Here is a 24,967-nt window from a genome sequence, read left to right on the forward strand (position 1 = left end):
GCATTGTACACCTTGAACACTCAAACAGCAAATATCTCAAGATTTTCATCTTAAGGATGACCTGATCCCTACACTCCTCCATGGTCCTCTATGGCTAGAAGCAGTGCATTCAGTGTTGGAGGCCTACATCTGTGACACTCCCGTCTGAGATTAGGCAGGCACCCTTCTTGTTGTTACCCTTTGTGTGGTTTATTTTTAATTGTAATTTTCTGTACACCACTTAATGATTAAGCAGTGAATCAATACCTCAAAGAAATAAATAAAAATCCATTGTGTAGTGGGGCGGCCACTTCATACAAACTTCTCAAAACAAGCTCAGAACATAGGTTTTTTTTTCCCCCAGAGCAAGAACAGGTGTTGTGCCCATTCATTCACTCCCTCCTCTCCCCTCTCTCTCATCACAAAATGCAACAAAGTTTTGAATTGAGACAGAGGAGGAATGGCATTTAAAGAGATTGGAATTTGTCGGCTCCGACCCAGGTGAGCTTCTTGCATCAAGCATGAGCTTATGCCTCAGCTGCTAGTGCATGGTCGTTGTCCTTTCTCCTCAAATAATTATATGCCAAAGAATACACGAATTACATACATATATATCACGTATAAAAGAGTCAAGCCACGTGAGATACTGCAGTTCTCCAGAATAATTTTATATGCATCTTTTATGGTTATATGCACTGTTGTAGACATCTGTTCTTGTGCTGCTTACTTTTGAAACCTTGAGTGTATGTATCTATAAGTCAAGGGAGGTGCTCATTCTGGACTGAGCAGGTTCCACTACGCAACTGATAAATCCTTAGGCTCAAGGAAGACAGCATTTGACACCACCATTTTTATTTATTATTTTTGCAGTGTCATATTTCTGGGTGGTGTTTTGTTTTGTTTTGTTTTGCAGAGTTGGAAGTTCTACTGACCTAAGGGTGATGAGACAATGCATCTGTGTGTTTGCTTCATTCCAAGAGACACGTATTATGGTGTTTAGTAACATTTGAAAAGGAAGCAAATTATCATTCCGCTTTGAGGCTTCTAAAATTCAGGGTGGCAGGGTTAGGTGGCAAACCCAGCTGTGCACTTAACCTCCTCAATGCATTGAAACAGCCTCAGTAGCCTTGGAGACTATAGTTGCTCTCGGTTTCTCAAGCAGCGATTCAAAGCAACTGCCGCATCCTCCTCTGCCTGCTTCTTGCGATAACTTGGGCACAAGACAGCAATTAGATACTTTAGGCCAGGTACCAGGTTCCGTTTCAGCTTTCCAGGGCGGGGCTGGTTATTGTGTGTGTTTGTTAGAGCACTCACCTCCGGGTTCTTGAGAGTCATCTCGATGTTGGCTGCCGGCCCAAAGCCGGTCAGGGACTTGATGTGGATCTGTGTGGGCAGCGGTTGCCTGCATTGGCAGTAGACAGAGAACGCCAGAGACTTCAAGTGCTGAATGTAAAAGACTTGCTCGTCCTTCATGGTCTGCAGCATGTATTGGCAAGGCACAATCTAGAGTGTGATAGACAGAGGAACCAAGTCAGGATTATATGGCTCATCTTAGCGACCCGTTCGCATGTTTAATATTTAAGGGTTACCCATAAATATTTTTTTGTTCCGTATACACAAAAGTGAAGGCAAGCAAGAAACCTGATCATTTTTAAACTGTTTTGGAGGTTGTAGCTTTTTGAGAGTAGAAAACTTGGACACGCTGTTCCCTTAATGTGTGAGGCAATCACTGTTATTCTGCCCATTCTACAACATGAGCCATTTGCCACAGACTGGGGTGAGCTGAGCGAGTTCTCACAAACTGATGCCATTTCAATGGCCTGGAGAGAACCCGCCATCAATAATAGAGTCCCATTATGCCACTGCTTAGTCATCTAGAAGCAATTTTCATGTGCGTGTCTGATGTACTGCAACTCCATAGCCTTCAAGAGAACTTCTGACACTCAAGTACTTCTCAGAAAAGCTATGTTTTAAGCCAGGCTCTCAACAACAGCAGCTGCAGTAGGAAACCTGCTCCTTGGCTGTTCGACTTCACAAAGATAGGAACTCAAGAGGATGGGATATGCTTTCATCCAGAAATGAGGCTTCCACATAGAAAGCTGGCTATCAAGTAGAAAAGTTCCTGGCCAAGGCTTCTCCCTGACAGGCTAACTCTATCTAGTTGGAGGCAGAAGAGGAGAAGACAGAGAGTGAAGAAAGAGCTGGAGGGCCACACTTTCCCCATCCTTTGGACTCCCTGGGAAACTCAACAGGCCTGTTGTACCTGGAACTGGGTGTGGAGAGTGTGGCTGAATGGGGTACAGCTGTGGGCCTGCTGAGAGGGAGGGTGTGTCAGGGTGTGTCAGAAGGAAAATGAACTGATCTCTCTCTCTCCCCCCCCCTCTCTCCCTCTCTCTCTCTCTCTGTGTGTGTGTGTCTAAATATAACTTTGTATTTATGTAACATGTTTATACGTAACTCTGTATTTTTGCAATATTTTTGTTTACTTTGTCTGTTGCTGCTTCAGTTTTCTGTTCACTGTTTGCAGAGATTTTAAATATATTAAGTGGTATAGAAATGCTGTAAATAAAATTAATACACGGAGGCAATTTCCCCCCCATGGTTAAGTGTTCCATCGTATGAGCCGCACTTCCTGTTAATACTCCAGATACAGGTTTACTTTGTCATCTGCCGTTTGTGAGAATTAAACCTCAGACTCGCCTGCACTTTCAGGAGGTCAAGATCTTTACAGAATAAACACTGAACTAATTGTGTGTAGTAATCAAATGGCTCCAGGCAGAGGACCTTCTTGGCAGTGGCACCCTCCCTGTGGAACACCCTCCCATCAGATGTCAGGGAGATAAAGAATTACACAACTTGTAGAAAACACTGAAAGACAGCCCTGTTCAGAGAAGTTTTTAATGTCTGACAACTTAGTATTTTTTTTATTTTGCTGGAAGCTGCCTAGAGCAGCTGGGGAAACCCAGCCAGATGGGTGGGGGTATAAACAATATTGTTATTAATTATCATCATCATCATCATCATCACTACTCCTGGGTACAGTAGACTCATCACACATTTAACGTGTGCCTAATGGCCACTGCCAATTTCCTCCCAAGATTTTTGTGCTTTATCTTGCTACAGAGCCAGCAGTCTTCCAACAAAGCTACATTCACAAAGCAAATGAGATTAAATCAAGATCTTAATTTGAATGGTTCTGCAGGATGTCCTGTGCAGGTGTCCTATGAGATATTTGCTACTAGGGGTATGTGATGTACCCTACCCTACATAAATTTAATTTCTGCTCCCAAGCCACAATAAACCCACAAAAAGACATGTTGCTCTAAATACGTTTGCACAAACTGTGCTGTCCGGAAGAATCTTGTAGAAGAGAATGTGCTATATTCAATATGTCATGCTGTGTTCTATTTAGAGCTCTGATTTCCACTGGCAAAAGGCCATGTACTTACAAACCAAACTACAGGTTCGTGGATATAAGCAAGGCACATAATGAGCTGGCAAGAGCACCATTTGGCTCAAAACCTAAGAAGCAAACCGGTCTCTCTCTAAGTGGCCTAGGCCCAGGACACCTGAGGAACCTCCTCCTTTATCACCTTCCTTGCTTCCAAAGATCAGAAGGAGAGGCCCTTCTCTGTGTCACTTCTGAGTGTGGAGGCACTGTTGAGGATGACTAGGAATAGAGCTTCTGTGGTTGCACCAACACTGCGGAGTATCTTGCCCCATAAAGCACAGATAGCCCCCTCTCTGGCTGTCTTTTGCCAACCAATGAAAATGTTTTTTGCCTGCTAAGGTCATTTTTACTTGTGATTTCTGCTGCTGTGGTTGCTTTTAAATGGGTTTTTAGTGGCTAGAAGGGCCCACTATAAAAATTTCTATATAAATAGATAAGTTACCTGGAGAATGAAAGAATTCCTCATATTTTCAGGCAAATTGTCCAGCATCTCTGTGTAACACCGCATCAAGCTCAAGAGCCAGAAATTGGCAGAGGTGGATTCCTCCTCGGCAGTGTAGGTGAAAGGATCCACCATGTAGATGACGACAGCCGGAGGGTAGGCGTGGCTATCTGCCGACTCGGGTTCCGTTGGAATTCCTATCCTCTCCCTCTCTGCAGAACTAGAAAAGAACAGGGTGTTAAGTGCTGGTTTTAAACATCTTCAGTAAAGAGATTACACATGTGGGGGGGCCTATGGAAAAGAAGCATGGGGGGAAGGAAGAGGGAGGCCCCGAAGCAGCCCAAGAAAAGAGGACTAGCTTGCTCCAAAGGCACAGAAAAAGCAAATTATCAAGAGACAGCAGCTTAGTGCTACAAGGTTACCCTGGCCTATACCAAAGCCTAAGTGTTGGATGCAGCAGAACACAGGCTCAGCTGTGGTTCCTGCAAAGTAGGGAGTTGAGACTATAAAATACCCTTTGGGTCCCTTCCAATTCAATGATTCTACACAGAGTTATGCCTCCTTAAACCCTCTAACAAGGAGTTCTCAGGGTGAATATTTTAGTTTGGGGCAATCCCATCCATGTTGACGTATTCTGATTTGGTTTAACAATGCTACTCTTGCGTTTGAATTTATTCATTCCATCTGCCTTGGGAACTTTGGGTGAAAGGATTTGGACTAGAAATGTCAGAAAGCAAACCAGGTGAAATCAGTTGGCTTAAGCAGTCTTAATGGTGCATTCAAGACTGTGAGCAGAGCATCAACAACAACAAATATCACCAGTCATTGTATAGTATGTAGGGATAAACTACATACACAGGTAGAGAAACAGAGCTAAAAACCCTCTGCTGTGAGTGCTCACTGGACCTACCTTTCCTGTCCTTCTTGCTGCTGAGATGAATTATGCCCTGTCTCTGCATCTCCTCCAGAGACTGTGCTTCCTTGGGGTCTCTCCGTAGAATTTACACCAAGAATTGGGTTTTGACCTTGAGGTAGGCCACCGCTGAACCCTGAAGAGGAGGTAGTGCTTGTCTGGTTAATACTGGGCACTGAGGAGGATGCTGACAGCTGTGGCACTGTGGATCCAGAGGTTGAATTGTTGCCTCCTGGGAGGCTTGTGGTCCCTCCGTTGGGTGTGGGGGTGAAAGAACTGCCAGCTGGGGGAGCCCCAGGCGCAGCAAGGCAGGCCGAATTGGGAGGAATCGGTGCAGAATTCCCGGATAGCGTTTGTTCCTGGCTTGGTGGTGGTGCTGGTGCTGTCTGGTGTTTAGGTGGCACTAGCAGGCTGCTGTCAAGTTGCAAAGTAGCTAAGTAAGGTGCTGAAAGAATACACAGATGCAAAGATGTTAAAGATCATGACTGAGAAAAAGGCTGTCTGAAGGGCAAGCCTTGGCAACAGAAAAAAAGCACCACAAAGTCTAGGCTTTCAAAACAAGAGTCAGGCAGGCAGACAGAATTATTTCCTTGATAAGGACTTTACTGACTGGGAGTCAAGTGGCACTGCAGAGCCCCTGCAGTGTGACAAGTGGGAGGAAAGGGAAATCATGAAGTTTCCTTTTTATTGCTAGTTCTGGAAGCCCAAGGAGTACAGATGTATATATCCAATGTTGCAAAATGTCCTGGGAACTGGCTGTTTACATTACTGACAGGTTTAACTGGTACATGCTTAACTGAGGATTCAGCATATGGATTCCAATCCTGGAAGTTGTTCTGGAGTTCTGTTGGGAAGGGCAGGCCTCATGTATTACTCAATGAACCAAATTAGGTGCTGAAGACTTCTCACATACCGGTGTGCAGGATGCTCCCCACACTGGCCAGGGAATGATTGCTCCCCTTCCTCCTTCACACACAACTTGATCAGACCTCCCTTTTGATTTGAGGTTATGTATTAGTAGAAAGCTGTTTTTCCTTGCCCCCCCCTTTTTTTAAGTTAACACCGTAGGCTATCCCACATCTTGGGCATAGAGTGGAACATAAAGTTGCATGGTTCTGAACCTGTGTCTTACTGAAGGAAGGAGCAATGTTCCCGCATTTGGTAGAGGGCATCTGCTTAGAAGGTTGTATCTCCTGATTATCCCAAGGCAGGGACATGTTATCTGTATACACTTCCTCCTTTCTGGCTTGACTATGACTAAGCTTAGGACAGAGTAGTGTTTCCTTAGCAGTAACAGAGAATTAGAGAAGGCTACAGCTGGGCCACATAGGAGAAAGCCAGAGAATGCCAATTCTTTCCACTATATGCCCCAGAAAATATAGTGTGTTAATCATAACGATTTGATCGGATGTCACATCCAGCAGCCAAGACCTTGACCTCATAAATCATCACGTACATCAGTTTTTCAGCCAATGCTCAACCGATTCAGAACAAAGTGTGAGCAGTAAAAGAAGTCAGGCTGGTTGGAAAAACAGGATATACCTGCCAAGATTAAGCAACTACAAGAAAATCACCCCAGCACAAGCCCGGGGAGAGAAATGTTAAAATAAATACGGTAACTATTAGCCATGAGAACTAGGCTCCATATATAAGGAGAGGTGTTACCCTGATGTCTGTTTATATGCTTCCCAGAAGCACTTGGCTGACCACCGATGGAAAGAGGACACTTAACCAGATGGACCTTTAGAGTTCAGTCCATCAAAACTGTCCTTCTGCTCCTGGCTACCTATGCAACCTTTGGGACAGGCAGTGCCATTGAGGGAATGTAAAGTGTCTGGGCTTTCAAGCTGAAGAGCCCAGCTGAAATGAATTGCCTCCAACCTACTCTGTCTCTGCACTTACCTAGGTGGTGACGACAGACTTGCGCATAAAGTTTGAGCCTGGAATGATTGTCACAGTCTTCATTGCCCCAGGGTGGGTTAAACCAGTCACTCACAAGCTCATCTGTCAGCTTCTGGGCTACAGTCTTTCCCACTTGCATGATCCCATCATGCAACACTTTACAGATTGGTTTATGTTGACCAAGTCGACACATCTGGAGACATAAAGAGGAAAAATTGATTGTAGTAGTGCAATACATATTCACAAATCACAGATCTAGTTCTAGAAATCTTCAGAGGTCTGAACATGCATCCCCAATCCAGCATTTATTTATTTTTTTAATGGGATACTCCCACAGGTAAAGCATTTACCTGTGGGAGTATCCCATTAAGCCTAAAGGAAAGAAAAGAAGAATCCAAGTTTGCCCAAGTGCAATTTATTTCAATGCCAGTGTGCTTACCTGCCATGACTTTCAGTGGAACTCAAGCACTCTGAGCTCTCTCGGGATATCACACTAAAACAGTGAGCAACTGCAACAGAAGCTTTCCTGCTCCACAATATTTGCAACTGTGGAAATTGCAAAAGTCTCTGTTTCTGTTACCCACCCTGACTTGTTGCTTAAGCATTACTGCATCCTAGTGGATAATTAAAGTATTACTGCTGTCTTGGACTGGAAATATGTGTGTGTGTGTGTGTGTGTGTGTGTGTGTGTGTGTGTGCGCGCGCGCCTCTGAGAATAAACAGAAAATTGAATGGACCGGCAATGCCACATAATAACAGGGCTTTCCAAAAATAAAATAAAACCAACGCGAGCAATTGCATATAATCCAAATGTGCCAATTTTTCAAATAATTGTAGGTATTTTTCCTTACCTCATGATCCCCCTGGTGTGCTAGGCTAAGAAGAAAGGTTTGTATACTCCAAAGAACACCCCCACACCCCCGGATATGACACTAATTTTCTGCTTCTTTGAGAATCTAATGAATCAGAATCAGAAAAATCTTTATTTGCATCAGCCACTAGCCATAGCAATAAAATAAAAAGAAGTGTACTGAAGATAGAGGCAAAAACTTAACTATACAAAATACAACAATAACAAAATAATAGATCTTATTCTAATTGCCCCTGCTAAAATTGCAGTTTTTGCTGTCACCTGGTTATACTGAAGAGCGAATCTAATGCTTTGAAGCAGACTTTGCCAACCTGCTGCCCCCTGGATGTTTTTAATCTACAACTCCCATGAGCAGGGCCGTAGCTAGGGGGTGGTGAGGTGGGCCCCCGCCAAGGGCACAAGCAACGGGGAAGGGCACAAAATCGGCTTTAAAATATGTTGGGGCTCGTGGGCAGAGCCGTAGCTAGGTGATCTTGCACCCTGGCAGAAATGTCCACATTGCCTCTCCTCCACCCCCCCCCATTCAATTCACCCTCTATTTAAAATATTTTCTTATGAGGCAATAATCAATATTTTTATTTGTCTATAAATAAAGGGTTGGAGGAGAGGCAATGTGGACATTTCTTCCAGGGTGCAAGATCACCTAGCTACGGCTCTGCCCATGAGCCCCAGCAAGCTTGTGCTTGCTAGAGCTGATGGGAGTCACAGACTAAAACTGGTGCAGAAGGGACCAGGTTGGCAAAGGCTGCTTTAATGCAATTATTCCCTTTAGCCCTCCCATGCTGCTCTAACTATGCCATTTTACCTATAATAGATGTTGATGGTGTGATCAGTTGGGACACAAATGGAAGACAAAAGACAAGGGCTGCTGTTTGCTAGAATTTCGGTAAAGGACACCTGCTTTTTTATGGGGGGAGTGCAAGGCACAGAGTCCTAATAAACCTTACAAAACTCCCTCTTGCTCACCAACCTCATATACGGCGCTCAAGTCCCTGAAGAAAGTTTTGGCTCCATCAAGCAAGGCCTCATTTTCTGGACACACCACGATATAGGCAACATCCCGATGGCCTCCATATGGGTCCAGCAGCAGCCTCTCCCAGAATGGCAAGGAGAAGGGAGAGATTGTCAGGAAGTCCTTGTCATAGCTGACCAGCAACGTGGGGATTGGAAGAGGCTCGGGAGACTCCTCTGAACCTGAATCAACAGGGAAGGAAGTGTCAGAGGACTCAAACAGCTGCCAGAGACACCACAGTCTGAGCTTTGACGGGCTTTCCAAGACTAGCTTTCGATGCAAAAAAGTACCATATGGCTCCGGACACCTCCCATGGAGCCACTTCCTCCACTGAAAGGTTACTGGAAATGCCTTGCAATCAAGCAATAATGGTTTTGCTGCTGTGAAAATCGCAGCCAGCACAATGACTGTTGGGTGTGAATGGTGCATGGAACGCAGCTGGCATGGTGCCTACTGGATAATGCACGTGGCGATGTGCATCCCACATCTGCCATTTTTAAATCTAGAAAGCTGTGGTCCCCTGCACCAGCACAAAGAAATAAAAGTATGGGTGTGTTTGCTGTACCATAGGTTCCCCGTCCTGCCATTTTATGGAACTGCTGCCAGGTGAGGGGTCCTTGGACATGCTGGATGTTTTCCCAGGTCCTGCCAGTCCGCTTCTTCTGGATGGCATCTTGGAGGAAAGGCTGGAGAGACAGGAGCATGCGTACTACGTCCTGGGAGGAGAGCATGCTGATGTCTAGAACTGAAAAACAACAACAAAGCAGCTAGACTCAGGAACACAGTGACAGGCATCCAGAATGTTTCAATTCCCTTGCTGTTAAAAAAATAATAATCACAGAGTATCTTACTTTTTTAATCCATCAATATATTACTAGTAGTTTCAGAATTCCAAGGAAGTCTTTTTCATCTTTCTGGTTTGGTTGGTTCTCTAGAAGCCTCACCCAAAAGAAGATCTTACAGAAGGTGCACATATGCCACAGTTCTGAGATGTGCATGCACAGCTTTCACACATTCTGCAATTTACAAGACACTTGAAACCCTTGTGTGACTTTCAAAAAGTAGTTTGAGGTTGAAAAAGAATGAGAGCTCCACTGGGCATAGTCCCTTGTCCACATGTTAAGAGGCTCTGCAGAATAACACATGCATGACCTACATGCTTCTAGTGGCTGCGGAGTCTTGTTAAAAGAAGTGGAGTTCAGTAAACAGCATACAGGCACTCAAAACATACACAGCTTAATATTGTAGAGCATCATATATTCTAAATGATATTCAATCATTCAAGTGCCATTGCTGATAGAGACAAAATGTCAACAGCTATGCATAAAAGAGAGGTTATCAGCAGTAAGTACAGAAGTACAGAGAACTCATTTTAAAAGTGTTCAGAATATTGACTGACAATTGGGCCAGGGATGAAAACCAGGAGGAGGAATGGAGTTTCCGGAAATGGGAGAGGACAAGACACATGGACATAAAAAAGGTACACAACATCACATCATGGTACAGGTAGGTCAACTGGGTAAGTGTTTAAAATGTCCCCAGGGATGGATGTTAGAGCTGCTAATAGAAATAAATAAATCAAGAATTTTAATGTAACTGAAATTGGCCACCAGTGTGTTCAGCTTACTTGCAAAAGCAATCCCTAAACAGTCCAATGACAAGTGAAGTTGGCATAGAATGCTGACTGCTGTAAGTCAGCATCAGGGAAGGGAAGGGCAAAATGAATTGAGAAGTTAGAACTCCGAATAGAAGCACTCCACACTGCAACATTTTGTTGCAATGCCCTGCTTGTGCAGAATAATACTGTATCATATCAGAATTTGAAATGAACAGCAGTAAAGGGCTAATGAACAAACCCAGGAAACTTCAGAAGCTTCTCATGCCAGGTCAGTATAATTGTCCATCTAGCTCAGTAATGTCTACTCTGACTGGCAGCCACTCTCTACGGTCTGAGGCAACAGAGGGCCTCTGTCATTTTTCTGTTATATGATCTTTTTAACTGGAGGTGCCAAAGATTGAACCTGGGAGCTTCCATATGCAAAACATGCATTTTATCTCTGAGCTACCACTTTTCTCTCTTTCTCTGAATTATTAAATTTTGCCTGGCCAACAAATAGGACTGTGCAGGGTGGGCAGGACATGAATAAAGGGGTTGAAAGAGGATCAAAAAGTAAATTTACAAGATCATGGGCACGTTCACCTCCATTGCCAGTGAGGAATCTCTGTATTTAATTAGATGATCTGACAATACAACAATTTTACATTTTAAGATTCCTAGTAATGGTGACTGGTGATTTATAAGTGTTAATTGTATATTGATATGACTTGACTTTATTTAGCTTGCACTCCCAAGAATTTGTGGTTCGGGTTGTAGGCAAATTAAAAGCTCATCAAGGAGTGATATGCTGTGATTCCTGCATTGTGGGAGGTTGGACTACATGCCCCTTTGGGTCCCTTCCAGTCAGGGCCAGTCTGCCCATGAGGCAAGGTGAGACAGCTGCCTCAGGGTGCCAGGCTCCAGACAGCTGGGAGGGGCAGCAGATCCAGCCTCAAAAGAACGCTACACTCACTGCCACTGCCTCCTCTACTGGGTGCCTAATGCACACCTGCCACTGCGCACTCACCCGAGTGACCACTGCTGCTGCTAGACAGCAGTTGGCAGGTGGGCATATGGTGGGTGGGCATGCAGCAGAGGTGGCAGCGATGGGGGGCGGTATTTCTGCTTTGCCGCTAGCAGCAAAATGTCCCAGGCTGGCTCTGCTTCCAACTGTACAATTCTATGAGTTGGTGAACTCAGACATTTGAGAAACCAACCCTGTGAACCACCCTTATATTGAAATGAAGTTGACAACAACAATAAAAATAAAATAATTAACCATAGTACCCAGAGGTGTTTTCCAAAACACCGAAAAAGAAGCAAAATCTCACCGTTGCTGTGAGGCCAAGAGTGAACTGTTGCGCTTCTGACTAGAGCTTCATCCACTTTCCCACCCGTGGGGTTATCCACATACTGCCTGCCTTGCTCCAGAGCGTTGAAGCACTCGATCCAGGAGTCGTTGCTCTCTGCCTGAACTCTGTCATAACTCCAGTTTGTGTAAGAGAGCGATTGCCTGCTAGTGGCGGACATGTAGTCCAAGCAGCTCAGGGAGGTGAAAGGCTGGGTGTGCTGATTCTGAAGGAGGAGGAGGAGGCTTACTGGGGGCTCCTGGGCCCTTTTGGACCCCTCTCCCAGCTGAGGAATCAAGGTGGTCTGACACATCATCAATCTCCTCTCTGCCACCTGGCCAATGTCTGAAGTCCTGCCAAAAATATCCAGTTCATCCTCGATGAACAGCCCAGAGTTGTACCCTAGCTTGCGGTTCATAATTGCACTGAATCCACAAGTGCACCGATACTGGTCCTCGTTCGATGAATCCGGGATATACAGCCCAACATCAGCACCCTTGATATTCATGTTGCACGCGCAGATGCAGCAGCTGTCGAAGTTGCTGTCTTTGAAGATGTTCAGCACGGAGTCCGAAAGGATGAGTGTGACGTACAGGCTGTGGGCTTCTAGGATTGGTTGCACTGTGGCCGGCTCCACGGAATTGAGAGGCCGGGTTGTGGAAGGCGTCGAGGCTGGCGAACCTTGGTCTGTGCTGTCGTACTTGACGGATCCTTGCCCGCTGGCAGTGCCCCCGCCTCTAGGAGTCCTTGGGGTCCTGGGTGTGCGTGGCGTAGGGACAGAAAAACGAGGAGTGGCCGGGGAAGGCAATACTCCCGCCCCACTGTTGCTGGCCGGGGCAGCGCTGTTTAGCGTCACCGGAGTGCTCATCTGGGGAGTGTTCATCTGAATGTAGTCTTGATCGGCCAGGCTCCCAACACTGGGGATGTTGCTAAGAGCAGATAAGGGGAAACAGGGGGGAAATTTATCTGGCTGCATTTATGGTTCTTCACACAACTTTCATCTAAATTGGAAGTGGATTCAGAGATCTGTCTTATTAAAGCCTTATCCATGGCATGCCACAAGAGATCTCGTCAACAAGCAGGTTAAGGAGCTTTCTGATACTGTACAGGAAAGAGACTAAACAAAAAAAAAATACACCAAGCTTTACCCCCCCCCCCAAAAAAAAAGCATCTACCAAGTGGCTGGAGCCAGGCCACTATTAGCAGTGCAACAGCTTGGAAGGAAAACAGAATGCTAAAAAAATAAGACAGCCACATGTGCACAAAGGAAATGCTAAACATGTATAGGAATAACAGCACTCAAGTGCTTACTTCTGAATATGGATCTTACATTTTAACTGATTTATACCCACTTCACCTAATCCTGGGTAAATTTCGTAAGCTGTTGAAATTCAGATCTCTGCTTGCAAACTAGACTTGGGTTTGCTGTCTGCTTGTGCCACAACTGGAAGAGGCCAACATTTGTATTCACGTTATTCAAAACTGCACAATTATTTCTCAAATTTCTGTCATCAGGAAACAGCCTTCCATTTCACCAAGAAGCTACTTTTAGATGACACATGCACAACTCCTGCCATGGAATTGCACAGTAAGGGCAACATGGATGCAGATCTCCACAGTTGTTCCTACTTACCGTTGCTAATAAAAACACTTTCTTAAAATGTGCTCCTTATGGCAATTGCTCCCCTGATGAAGGAGTAGAAACCTGCAGATTTAAATGCTTCTACTTTCCCTCTTCAGCTAATGTGAAAGTTTAAATATTCATTTTGAACTCCCATTCTGCCAGCAATTTGAGAAGGAAATGCAGTGAAACTTGATTCTCCAGAATAATTTCCCTGTTATCTCTAATGGACTGGAGTGCCAGTCAGGGAAAATGAAATGGGGAAGGGGGGGGGGACAGCCTACAGGTTTAGAAAGAAGCTGAAGCGCAGCGAGTGCCTCTGAGAAGCAACAAAAGGTGACCAAGAAATCTTGATTAGCAATCACCTCTTTTGCAGAAGCCTGCAGTAACAGTCAATGCTCTAATTGGATTACACTGGAAATAAAAGATTTTTATCCCAATAAATACCTGCAATTAATAATCAGCTCAGGTCTTGAGAAGTAGTTACCATTACAGGAAAAAAAGAAATTAAATTGCTGCCTAGGTGATGTCAAGAGCTTCACATTTCCCCTGTCTTTTCCTTTTTTTGCAATTCCTCAGAGAACACCGAAGAACCTTTGAAGAAAGTGATTGATATAAAGGACTGATATAAAGATACTAGCTGCTTCCCCTCTAAAATCAATTCACTGCGGATGGGAGAGCCTTACATTGCATGTTCCATTTTTAAGGGGTTTCATACATTTTATGGTTTTCATGCTTGCCGTGTCTTGAGATCAGCAGCTGGGCTTTGCATTTCATTGGGACTGGTAAACGGGGTTCCAATTAATTCTTAATTGATATACTGGAACTAACTTCAGAGAGGAGAGGATCAGAGCACAGCAAATGGGCAGGTTGTGTCTGGACTAGGAAGTGCCAGCAAGCTGGACAAGGAAGTAAGTAACGGGAGAAAAAACTTGACTGGCATTAAGGTCAACCTCCTCTTTCTATGATGGGTGCAAGGAACCTTTGCAACTGCATTCCCTTCCAGGCAACCTTCATGCCAGCGATGGGCAAGGTCAGCAGCAAAGGTGGGAACAGCAATGAATCTAAATTTTACCACTGTGCAATAGGCTACTTTGTATACAACGTCACACAGCCCTGTCCATCCTCCGGCCAGCCATGCCAGAAGCATCATCAGAATCCAGTGACACATTCTAGCCAGGCAAAAACATGCAAGGAGGGAGCACAGATGCATGAGAAGAAGGGTTTGTGGCTGGAGAGGGTCCTGAAGGCCAGATTTAGCTCCCAGGCCCAATGTTCTCGATCCTTGATCTATGAGCTAAATAGCTAAGAGGTGCAATAGGCACTTTATGCCAGTGTTAAGAGCTGGCTAACCCTATGCTTGATATGATGTGATTGTACGTTTGATTGTACGTTAGTGGTGGGAAAGGCAGCCATCACCCTAACCGTTGTTGTTGGGGTCAGAAGGTTAGCCTGCCTCTCAGGGAGCCCTGAGAGTAGCTCACTCAAGGATGCTTCTAGGAAAGAGGAACTCAGCCATGACTCTCTCCCCACCCTAGGTCTCTGAATGAGTAAAGGTCTGTTATACACACAAGCAACTTAAAGGGAACCAGAAACAGAGTGTGGCTCAAGAGCCACAAATTAAAGGGGAGAAAGAAGACAGGGAGGGCAGAAAGCAGGAGAAATCAGCCTTCGTACCGTATCTGCGCTGGGAAGACGGTCTTGTGTCACTAAGCACCGCTGGAGCTTGGTGTTCTGCACAGAGGTAAGCAGTGCATGCTGCTCTAAGAAATAGAAGCCTGAAGAGGCCAACAAGGCTGTATAATTCCCAGTGAAGTAACTTGGGGTGCTGGATGTGCATGCATGAAGGATTTTTCAAAAGAAGTGAGAAAGCAGTCACTTCTGTCACCTGTCTCTCTTTTGTGGATGACAGATATGGGGATTGATCTCCATGGCTACACCCATTATGGTAGTTTTTTAAATATTAGATTGATAAAAATCATGCCCAGATCATTCTTAGCAGAATTAACAGCACTTCTAAATAGCCTCCTCTCCACCTCATTACGTTCGAAGTTAATCCCAAAGGCTAAGTAAAAATCATACACGGTGGATTAACAAGGAAGTCAATGAATATCCTGCATGACTATGTGAAAACACACAAACCCGTTTTCTCATTTCCACTGCTGTACTTACTTGTATCCATCTCTGATGAAAGCAGCTGTAGGCGGTAACGGAAGTTGTTCGATTTTTGGAGGAATGGCCCAGGAAGGCCGATAGACACAGGTCTCTGGGATCTTCAGAGGTAGCAGGCACTGGCTGGGCAGCATCTTCAGAGGAGCAAACATGGAGGAGCCCACAAAGGGCTGAAAGGTCGAAGCTTTGTGCACAAAGGAGAAATCCTGCAATACCAAGGAATTGCATGGGTTGGGACACATAAAAGAAACATACAAATATTATTCAGGCAACTTTTCTTGCCTAAAATTATGATTAGTGGGCTTTAGGAACCTGGAAAGGTGCCAGATACTGAGACCATTGGGTCCATGTAGCTCAGTACTGTCTACACTGACAGGCTGCAGCTCTTCATGGTTTCAGGTAGGGTTCTCTCCCAGCCTACCCCCTACCTGCAGATGCCACTGGAGATTGAACCTGTGACCGTTTACAGGTAAGGCAGATGCTCTTCCACTGAACTACATCTCTTTCCCATTTTAATCTTCAACCTTGGCAAGCAGCTTTAAATTCTTTGAAAACAGGAATCTCGGGATTTATTCAAGCTACATTCTAAATGAAGAAAAATGCATCAGAGTATCATGCTACCAGCTTTGCAACTGGGAAATGGGTGCCCACTACTTGCTTAGTACAGGTGGCAACATCAGCACCTGGCCAAGTATTATCTACCCCAAAAGGCAGCAGCTCTCCAGAGTTTCAGGCAAGAGTCTTTCATGTTACGTTTACCTGATCCTTTTAATGAGAGATGCCAGAGATTTAAGTTAGAATCTTCTGCGTACAAATGCATCTTCTACCACTGAGCTACAGTTTTCCCCTGAGCTCAGCCATTGTACTTTATGCCACTGTACTCGATGCTCAAACTTTGCTGCACTGGGATGTCTGTACAAAGAACGTCTGTCCTTGTTTAGTTGGCTGCAGTACCTGCAAACCCCCAATTCATTTCCATGGTTATTCATATTCATTTTACGGCAGAGCTGATCAACAACTTTCCTGCCCATATCTCTCCGCCCATGTTTCAGTTTTACAACACCACCTGCTTTAGCTTGATACCTTGATTTCTTCTGGCTTGGGGCTGCCTAATCCATCTTCCACTTCCATTTTAAACTCTGTGAGCTGGGTTGTAACCATGTTGACCACAGGGCTTTCCATCATTCCCAGTGTAGTCACGGTCTCCGAGTTGATGCCGTCTTTATAGCTCATCACAGGGGAGAAAGCGGGGTGTTGCTCCAAGGAAGGTGGTGTTGGAAACATCCTCTGCAGATCTGCCACGGCTAGACAAGATAACCCGTGTGTTAACACATTATATATACTTTTTTTTTTTTTTAAAGCAAGCCTTCCATGATGCTCAAAGCAGACTTGCTGTCAGTTTCAGAATTAGCTCTCTGAAATCTTATGGTAGTGGATTCAATCATTTAACCTGAGCTGTGTGAAGAGACTCTTTGTTCCATCTGTCCTGAATCTTCCAACATTTAGATTATGAGAGAAGGCTATCACTACTATGGAAATGGAGGTTGGCAATTAAAACGCTGCTCTGAGAAAAACTGGCAAGTAACAGAAGTTGTACTATGAACCTGCTATCTTTATATCTTAGCCAGCAAAGCCAAATTTAAAAACAGTACTTTGACTCAAACCTTTCCCTGCCCTACCCTCAATTGTATAGCTTTCAAGTGACACATGCCCGGGGGGGGGGGGGAGAGACACGGGCGCATGCGTGCAGCTCTCAACCAGGTCTGCAATGGTTTGCTCCACCATTGACCCATATCTTTATAATCTCAAGAAGTTTATAAATCAGCACAAAATAAAAAATAAAAAAATCCTTCCAGTAGCACCTTAGAGACCAACTAAGTTTGTTCTTTGTATGAGCTTTCGTGTGCATGCACACTTCTTCAGATACACTGAAATAGAAGTCACCAGACCCTTATATATATATAAATCAGCAATTCATCTCAAGGTAAAACAAACTGCAGGAGCAGATCTGGGGTATCTAACTTCCTCTACTGTATTTCCTTACCTCATTCTTTTATATTGGTTGTGAAACAGGATTGTGAATTTTTTTTTTATGTTTTATGCCACACACACACACACACACACACACGTGTGTGTGTGTGTGTGTGTGTGTGTGTGTAGCGCTTTTGGTTGCTTAAGAAATAATTACAGTATTAATATTAAGAACAGTTAAGAAGTTATTCATGCTTAACAACAACGCAGCTTGCTTTGGTCTTCTCAAGGACATATCAAGGTAGAACTGGTAAAGGAAACGGAAGTCACAGGTTGGGCAAACATTAAGGAATGCAAGTCTCCAAGTCTAGAACCAGACTACAGTAGAGATCCTATCCATCCCTGAGTTGCGTGAGACTAGCTTGCTATCAATATAATAAAAGGAGAAAGCAACCAAAGGAACTGCAACATAGTGTGAACAGCAGCTATGTGCCTTTCCTAAACTCAGCTGAGACGTGCATGCACAAAGCTGGGCTTACCAGCCACGTCCAGACCAGAGGGAACAGCCACTGATGCTACAGTGTGGTCCATGAGCCTCTCTTTGACAGGCAGTTTGTATAACATGCTAAGTATACATCAGCAACTCTGATCAGTGCTCTCCAGCAGATTTGCTGCTGGGACATCCCTGTGGAGATTTGTAAGGCACACACAGCATGCTGATGTCACCCTGCTCTTCTCCTAATTGGCAACAAAATGGAGCTTAGGAAAGCACTGGTCTTGCATCCAAAAGGGAAATCCTGAAGAGAGAGACTAAGCTTCTGGCACATCAAAATCAGTGCAGAAGGGGAAGCAGGTTCTGCTGTCTAATCGTCTGACAACCCTTTCTCTCTCTCCCTCTCCCTCTCTCTTGCATGTACACTTGCTTCTGCTCTTTCTGAAATCTTTTACAGAAGCTGCTGCAGAGAGAGAGAGAGAGAGAGAGAGAGAGAGAGAGAGAGAGAGAGAGAGAGATGAACATTGAACGGGACAAGTCTAACTACTTAACCCTTCCCAACCTGCTCCACACTGTGCCATTCTTTTTGGGATTCCCCCTTTTTTAATTAAAAAAGAAGGTGGGGGCAACTTTCTGCAATGCAGTGTCATTAAAAGAAGAAGAAAATATTTAATTAAATAAACCCACAGAACTGGCTAGGTATCATTATTCATTTTCATGTGTGTCATGCTTGAGAAAGCCTTGCATATTTTAAGCAGCTATAGATCTACTAAAACTGTCAAAACCCAATCTCTGTGTACTTCATACTTCTGCATTTGAGTAAATCAGCACTGCTTTTATGGGTCCATAAAACTCTCTGACTCATCCTCGTGACACCATGGTTTTTCCCCTCAATTTGTTCTCATTACCAGCTAGAGTTAATGAGATAATGTTCAAGAATGATTTGCGGAGGAATGAGAGTTCAGCTTAGAGTGGCCGTGGTATCTCTCTCTCCCTCTCTTGGAAGCAGGAGGATATTGTAATTCACAATGACATCTGTTAGTATCACACACACACACAATTCTATTTTCAAATACACATAAAACATTTCTAAAGCATATCACGTATGCGAGGGTTGCAGTTGGGAAACATCTGTGGATCTCAAAGGACAATACAACTCCCTGCAGTTCCTGGCATGATGGAAAAGGAGCAGGGCATTGGGAATCCACAATCTATATTAATATATGCTGGATACAAAAAAGCTCAGCGCAACCCAGATTCTTCTGACTTCACCTAAATATTTAAAGTCATGCTAAGAGACAGCAGTATGAACACTGGCAAGCTTCATTTCTCCCTCGGTATAAATTGAATGGAGATATATAATGCAGTTTCAATTAGAAACCGTGAGCTTCTATTGCAGACAGCAAATTCCTTATCCACTTTTTAAAAAGTGGTAGCCTTTAAATGAATACAGCATAAATTAAAATAATTACATTTCCCTGTGACTTGTACAATCACAACTTGGGTAGGAACACTATGCTTCAATCCACCAGCTTGCAAACGAACAATGGCGTCTGGGACACTGGTACTGAAAAGACACAGTTCTTGTCAAGAGGCAGCCAAGCTGTTTATGGGAGCCAGGTGATTTGATTTTATCATGCTGGTTCTATTGGATTTGCACAGGCTGCCATTTAGTTTCTGAGCTCAATTCAATTTCTGCTGGCTCAGCTCAATGTCACTTTCATGCTGCTGGAATTTGTTGAACAGGTTGAACACTGTTAACTCATTAATCTGAGTGTATGCTGGGATGGGCTTCTTTTTTAATGAATGACGCTTGGGCTGTTCTGACCTTATTACCGTACTGTTAGCAACTCTGCGTCACAACTCTGGAAAAATAAGCAGGACAGAGACCTCAGGAAATAAATGAATAAGAGGCAGCCAATACCATGGAACACAAGAGCAATTCCAACTGAGGCAAAGCGGTCCTCCTCCTGGGTTTCTAATAAGATTGGAATACCAGTGGAATCACCCCAGATAGCTCAAGACCAGCTAAGAAAATTAATACCCATTTACATAGCAATTCTTTCAAAACATGGATGTGGGTTTTTTATATGATTGGCTTGTATTTAATATTAGGTGAAATCCTGGAGACACGCTTAACACTTACTTGGAGGATAAGGTACTGCTGTTCTGCCGTCCTTGCCCAGAGGGCGCTCTTCTGTCCCCACTGCAGGTATTTTTGATGACCGGAGGGCAGGTGAGACAGCCTAGATTTAGGATTTTTTTGAAAAGACCTCATTAAAAGCAATTAATGCCTCTTTAAAACCAAACTGGCCATAACACAACTTCACAGCCTTTTCTTTTTACTCCATTTTAAATAAAGCAATGAAGAAATGAAGAAAAAATCATGGGGGTGGAGAAACCTAATTTTGCATCATTCACTTGTTTTTAATTTTTTGTTTTAATGGTTTAAAAAGTCATCTTACGTCTGTATGCTTTTTACAAATGAATAATTTTTTTGTGCTGGTGTTTTCCATGAAACTGACAGCGGAACACGGCTACTTTATTAACCCACATCAGCACAAAGCAAAGTTTCTGGTATCGAGGGCAAAGTGAATGGAAAGGGGGGGGGGGACATAGAGCAAAAGAATTTGGTATATCTGCTGCATTAGACACAGACTTTGCTCTCATGCTGAAATCTTCCTTTGAGGCAAGAGGAGTGGCTATGGCATGACTTTCCATTTGCCATGTAGTTCACACTATGGGGAAAACTGGAGGCTTTCAAACACAGGTTGTATGCCCATCTGCCAGGGAATCTTTAGCTGTGAACTAGATGAACCTTGGAATCCCTTCCAACTCTGCAATTCCATGAAATCAGATGGAGGAGAAATCAGGTCCCAAAATTCCCTGAGATTTTATATTACTCTAAGGGCAGAGTGACACCAAGAGCATCTTAACACATCACACACTTACTCCAGGATCATCTTCATCTGAATTATCGAAGAGGTTGTCTAAATCATGTAGTGAAGGGGCCAAATCTGTTACTTGCGTGAGGCTACTAGAACCAGCTCGGCCTGCGGCATTATCTTGCCGTGTGTCTGCAGGGAGGATAGAGAGAGAGAGAGAGAGAGAGAGAGAGAGAGAGAGAAAAGTGTGTGGGGGGGAAACATCAAGGATTTTAGAAGTCAGCCAGAAAGGCATTAAATCACACACTCCAAAAAAACAATTGCTGTATTCCAAAGTTTATCTTTTAAAATAATCAGCTGGAGTCCTAGCTGTATGTGGACATATTTTCAGGTGCCGAACAACTTTACAGTTGTACCTTGGTTCTCTAACTTAATGCGTTCCAAGAGTGTTCAACTCCCGAAACTGTTCGAAAACCAAGGCGCAGCTTCCAATTGGCTGCAGGAGCTTCCTGCACTCAAGCGGAAGCCGTGCCGGATGTTCAGCTTCCAAAAAACGTTCACAAACTGGAACACTTACTTCTGGGTTTGCGGCATTCGGGAGCTGATTTGTTCAGGAGCCAAGCCATTAGAGAACCAAGGGACCACTGTACTACTATCCCGTTTTTTACTAATTGTTTGTGTCACAGTTCATCACTGAAGTATTACTGCCTTATGACTCTTATTAAGATGTCCTGTAGCATCTTTCACAGGAAGGGTCTGACACATTTTCACATACCTGTTTTAGGAGCAGAACTGAAAATGGACATTGCATCTTTCCCATCTGGAATGGTGTTGGAATGGCCTGCGGCAGAAATCTCTTTAGTTGCTGTTCCATCTTCTGACTGCAAACAGAGAATTTAATCAACCACAATTTCCTTAAAAGAGTTAGAAAAGTAAAATAAATCCAGGTGAGTAGTTCTGAGCTCTTACAAATTCACACCCACCGCTTTCAATGGTGTTGCAAATAGTTCTTCCGGTAACTATGCAATAACAACCTGCCACATGGGATGTGGCCCCAAACAGCAGATATAATGCCCTCCCCAAAGTAATGTTTAAAAAGCAGTAAAGGTAAAGGGGCCCCTGACCATTAGGTCCAGTCGCGGACGACTCTGGGGTTGCGGCGCTCATCTCACTTTACTGGCCGAGGGAGCCGGCATACAGCTTCCGGGTCATGTGGCCAGCATGACAAAGCCGCAGTAGGCACAGTCAAAAACCAAAATAGCAGAGAAAGGTTTGTATGAATGCAGAATGTAAAATCACCATGGCTTTCCTGAGCTGCAAGTTAATTAAAAATGATAATTTAATGTATGCTAGCAAGCTTCCATATTCAGGTAATGTGTGTCCCAACTATTTTAATGAGGATTCTTAAGGATCTTTATTTCACAATGAGCTTTTCCAATCAACCTGGAATGGGGGTCTTGCATCTGCCAACGGCATTGCCAAGAAGTGTCCTACTGAAGTGAATGGAATTCTTTTCAGCAGTGTAAACTTCAGGTGCAGAAGACCTGGTTCATTAAAGCCTCCCTTATCCTCCATGCTAGGATCCCAATCTAGAACACTCTCCTTGAGCATGCAGGCTTAAAACAAACAAAAACAATTACCAACAATCTGCTTAAAGGTACAGCTACATAGTTTGTATTAGGTGAAGTCTGGACCTTGGGCAGAAGGGAATGTCTCACGAAGGGCCTTAGCTCAGTGGTGGGCTACATGTTTTGCATGCAGAAAGTCCTATTGTTCAATCCCCAGCTTGTCCCAGAAGACTCCTGTTTGAAATCCTGGAGAGCAATCAGTGTTCACAACACTAAGCTAGGTTGGATTAATACTCTAACCTGGTATAAGGCAGCTTCCTGTATCTCTATGGTACAGACATGTGGCATTTTAAAATGGCAAAAGTATTCAGAACTATTGTATTTACTCATAGGCAAACATAATCACTTACAGCTCAACTGTATGTATGTTTGCATTGAAGCAAGCACTATTGCACTGAGTGAGTGGGAAAGCCATAAACCATGGCTAACTGTGAACAAGCAGGATGCTATTGTGGGCTGATAAGTCACTCCCACTGTGCTCCTCCCTTACAATAAGCAACAAACCATGAGTCTTGGTTTACAGTGACACCTGAACCAACACTTGTGGTTTCTCTTCAAACCATGACTGAGAAGCCAAGAACAAACCAGGGTTTCAGATCATGGTTTGTTCGGAATGAATGAGCCATGAGCATGAATTTGGATGCCATGGGAAGTCAAATCAGTTTGCTCTAGGAGTGTGCGGGAGCAATCTGGCAGCATGCAGCCATTCAACAGAGCTTTCATTTTGGTAAGTATAGGCAGGATTGCAACCTTAATCAATTAAAATTATTATGTTTAAATCTACAAAGAAATTTTTCACCACAAGACATAGAATTTAAGATTTCAAAGATCTGAGTTGTAGTACAACAGACAAAAATTTCCAAGCAAGAATCACTGTGCTCCAAAAAGATTGTGCTTCTAGTTTGACAGCATACCTTATTCTTCTTCAGAGATTCTCTATCAGCTCCAAGCTTGCACTTCTTAGTGCCAGTGAAGCTGTATTTGATATCACCATCCTGAAATGTGTAAGGATCGCTGACATCTCCCAAACATTCACCAGGTTGCTGTATTAGAGGTAAGGGGTCGAGATAATTCACTGCTGGCACCGAGGGGGTTTCTTCCAAGATTTTAAATCTTTTATTAGGTTGTGCTAAGAGCCTAAGAGAAAAGGAATCAGAAAAACAGTTGAAGTCTGTTCTGCAGATTTATAGATTTTTTCTTACACAAACACAGCTAATATAATTCCTCTTCTGGTTCGATATAGCTGAAACAAAATGCTTCTCTAGCAGAGCATTACGAATCTACTGGCTGACTTGTAAGCTTGCATTCTGGCCTAGCCACAGAAAAAAACAGAATCTTACAGACACATCACTGAATCAAAATCTCCCCCATAACTAGAAACGTTATGGTATACTTAGAGCATCTGCAGAAGTGGATACTGGAGAAAATATGGCAATAATCCTCCTCTTTGTACCAGATTTTAATGGTTGTTAGCTGCCTTTCAGATGTCTTTGAAAATGGAAATAAGTGTTGCAATAAGTAAGTAAGTAATGTTCGAACCTCTATTTTTGGTATTTGCTTTAGGCATTATCTTGCTTTGCAGGAACAGGATGCACAAGTTTCCTGTTCTTCCTTTTCCTCTGCAAGACTGTTGTATTCGAAATATAGCTCTTACATTTCTCTCCCGGATATGTGGTGGGAGAAGTATACTTCTGACACAGTTGTGCAGGATCAAGAGCATCTCATTTTTATGTGCTGCGGTGGACAACATTTCTCCCACATCAAGGGCTGCATTTTCTGGGAGTCAGTTGGGGGGAGGGAAGGAGGGCATGCCAATGGTAGGTGGGACCAAAGCCAGCAGTGGCCAGGGCCACCCCTTGTCTCTCCTCCTCCTTCCTGCCTAGTGTGGGTTGGTGGGGTAGAAAGAGATTGCTCTTGCCACAAGTATGAACTGATCTATCTCAGGGGCTTCTGAAATTAAGACGAGCGCCACGTGTGACCTTAGGGCTGCAGGCTGTCCACCCCTACCAGCATATTACACTTCTGCTCAAAAATCTGCACTAGCTGCCAATGTGTTACCAGGCCAAGTTCAAGTTATTACTTAATAGTATGTAAAGGTTTTAACAGCTTGGGACCAGCTTACTTGAGGGATTGCCTTGCCCTGGACATGCCTACTCAACCATTTTGATCTGCAGAACTTCCAGTTTAAAAAGTGCCATGTAATGTACTTTCCTTATTTGCTTTGGAACTCCCTGCCTATTAATATTAGGTAAGCACCCCTGTTATATTGCTTTAGATGCCTGCTAAAAACTTGACGGTGGCAGGACTACATAGTTTAGTTATGCATGCTTGCTTTTAACATTTGTTGATTTTATCTGTGTCCTATTGATTAATTTCTATATTGTTTTATGTTCACCACTTAGGGGATTGTTTTTTTGATTGAGCCATTTGCAATCTTTTTCTCTATAAAAAATCTCTAGGTAAAACAAAGTTAAACATCACATTAGCACAGATTTAGGCTTTGATGAGGACTGAAAGTTCTATGTAACCTCAGGAAACAGCTGGCATTTTCTTTCCATAATTCTAGATTGCTCACAACAGGGTGCACACATATTTCCATGATCTGAAGCTGCTTTTAGCACCAGAACAGCAAGGCAAGGGTAACCAGTTGCCCACATCTAAAAAGTTTAAAACTATCCAAT

At 43.8% G+C, this 24,967-nt stretch overlaps 1 protein-coding gene across 1 annotated transcript in view; it reads right to left on the bottom strand.

Moving 5' to 3' along the window:
* MED13L (mediator complex subunit 13L) overlaps positions 1-24,967 on the bottom strand; it is a 164,313-nt gene that overhangs the window by 16,146 nt on the left and 123,200 nt on the right. The window contains exons 11-23 of the mRNA XM_033174605.1: positions 23,201-23,423; positions 21,434-21,539; positions 20,726-20,850; positions 19,920-20,019; positions 16,393-16,613; positions 15,310-15,515; positions 11,499-12,445; positions 9,136-9,315; positions 8,529-8,752; positions 6,688-6,880; positions 4,783-5,230; positions 3,873-4,092; positions 1,294-1,482 (exon numbers count right to left, since the gene is read on the bottom strand). Coding sequence (XP_033030496.1) covers positions 1,294-1,482; positions 3,873-4,092; positions 4,783-5,230; positions 6,688-6,880; positions 8,529-8,752; positions 9,136-9,315; positions 11,499-12,445; positions 15,310-15,515; positions 16,393-16,613; positions 19,920-20,019; positions 20,726-20,850; positions 21,434-21,539; positions 23,201-23,423 — 3,382 coding nt within the window. The remainder of the gene's footprint in view (positions 1-1,293; positions 1,483-3,872; positions 4,093-4,782; positions 5,231-6,687; positions 6,881-8,528; positions 8,753-9,135; positions 9,316-11,498; positions 12,446-15,309; positions 15,516-16,392; positions 16,614-19,919; positions 20,020-20,725; positions 20,851-21,433; positions 21,540-23,200; positions 23,424-24,967) is intronic.

The sequence above is a fragment of the Lacerta agilis genome, chromosome 17, assembly GCF_009819535.1.
Source record: "Lacerta agilis isolate rLacAgi1 chromosome 17, rLacAgi1.pri, whole genome shotgun sequence".
Classification (NCBI taxonomy): domain Eukaryota; kingdom Metazoa; phylum Chordata; class Lepidosauria; order Squamata; family Lacertidae; genus Lacerta; species Lacerta agilis.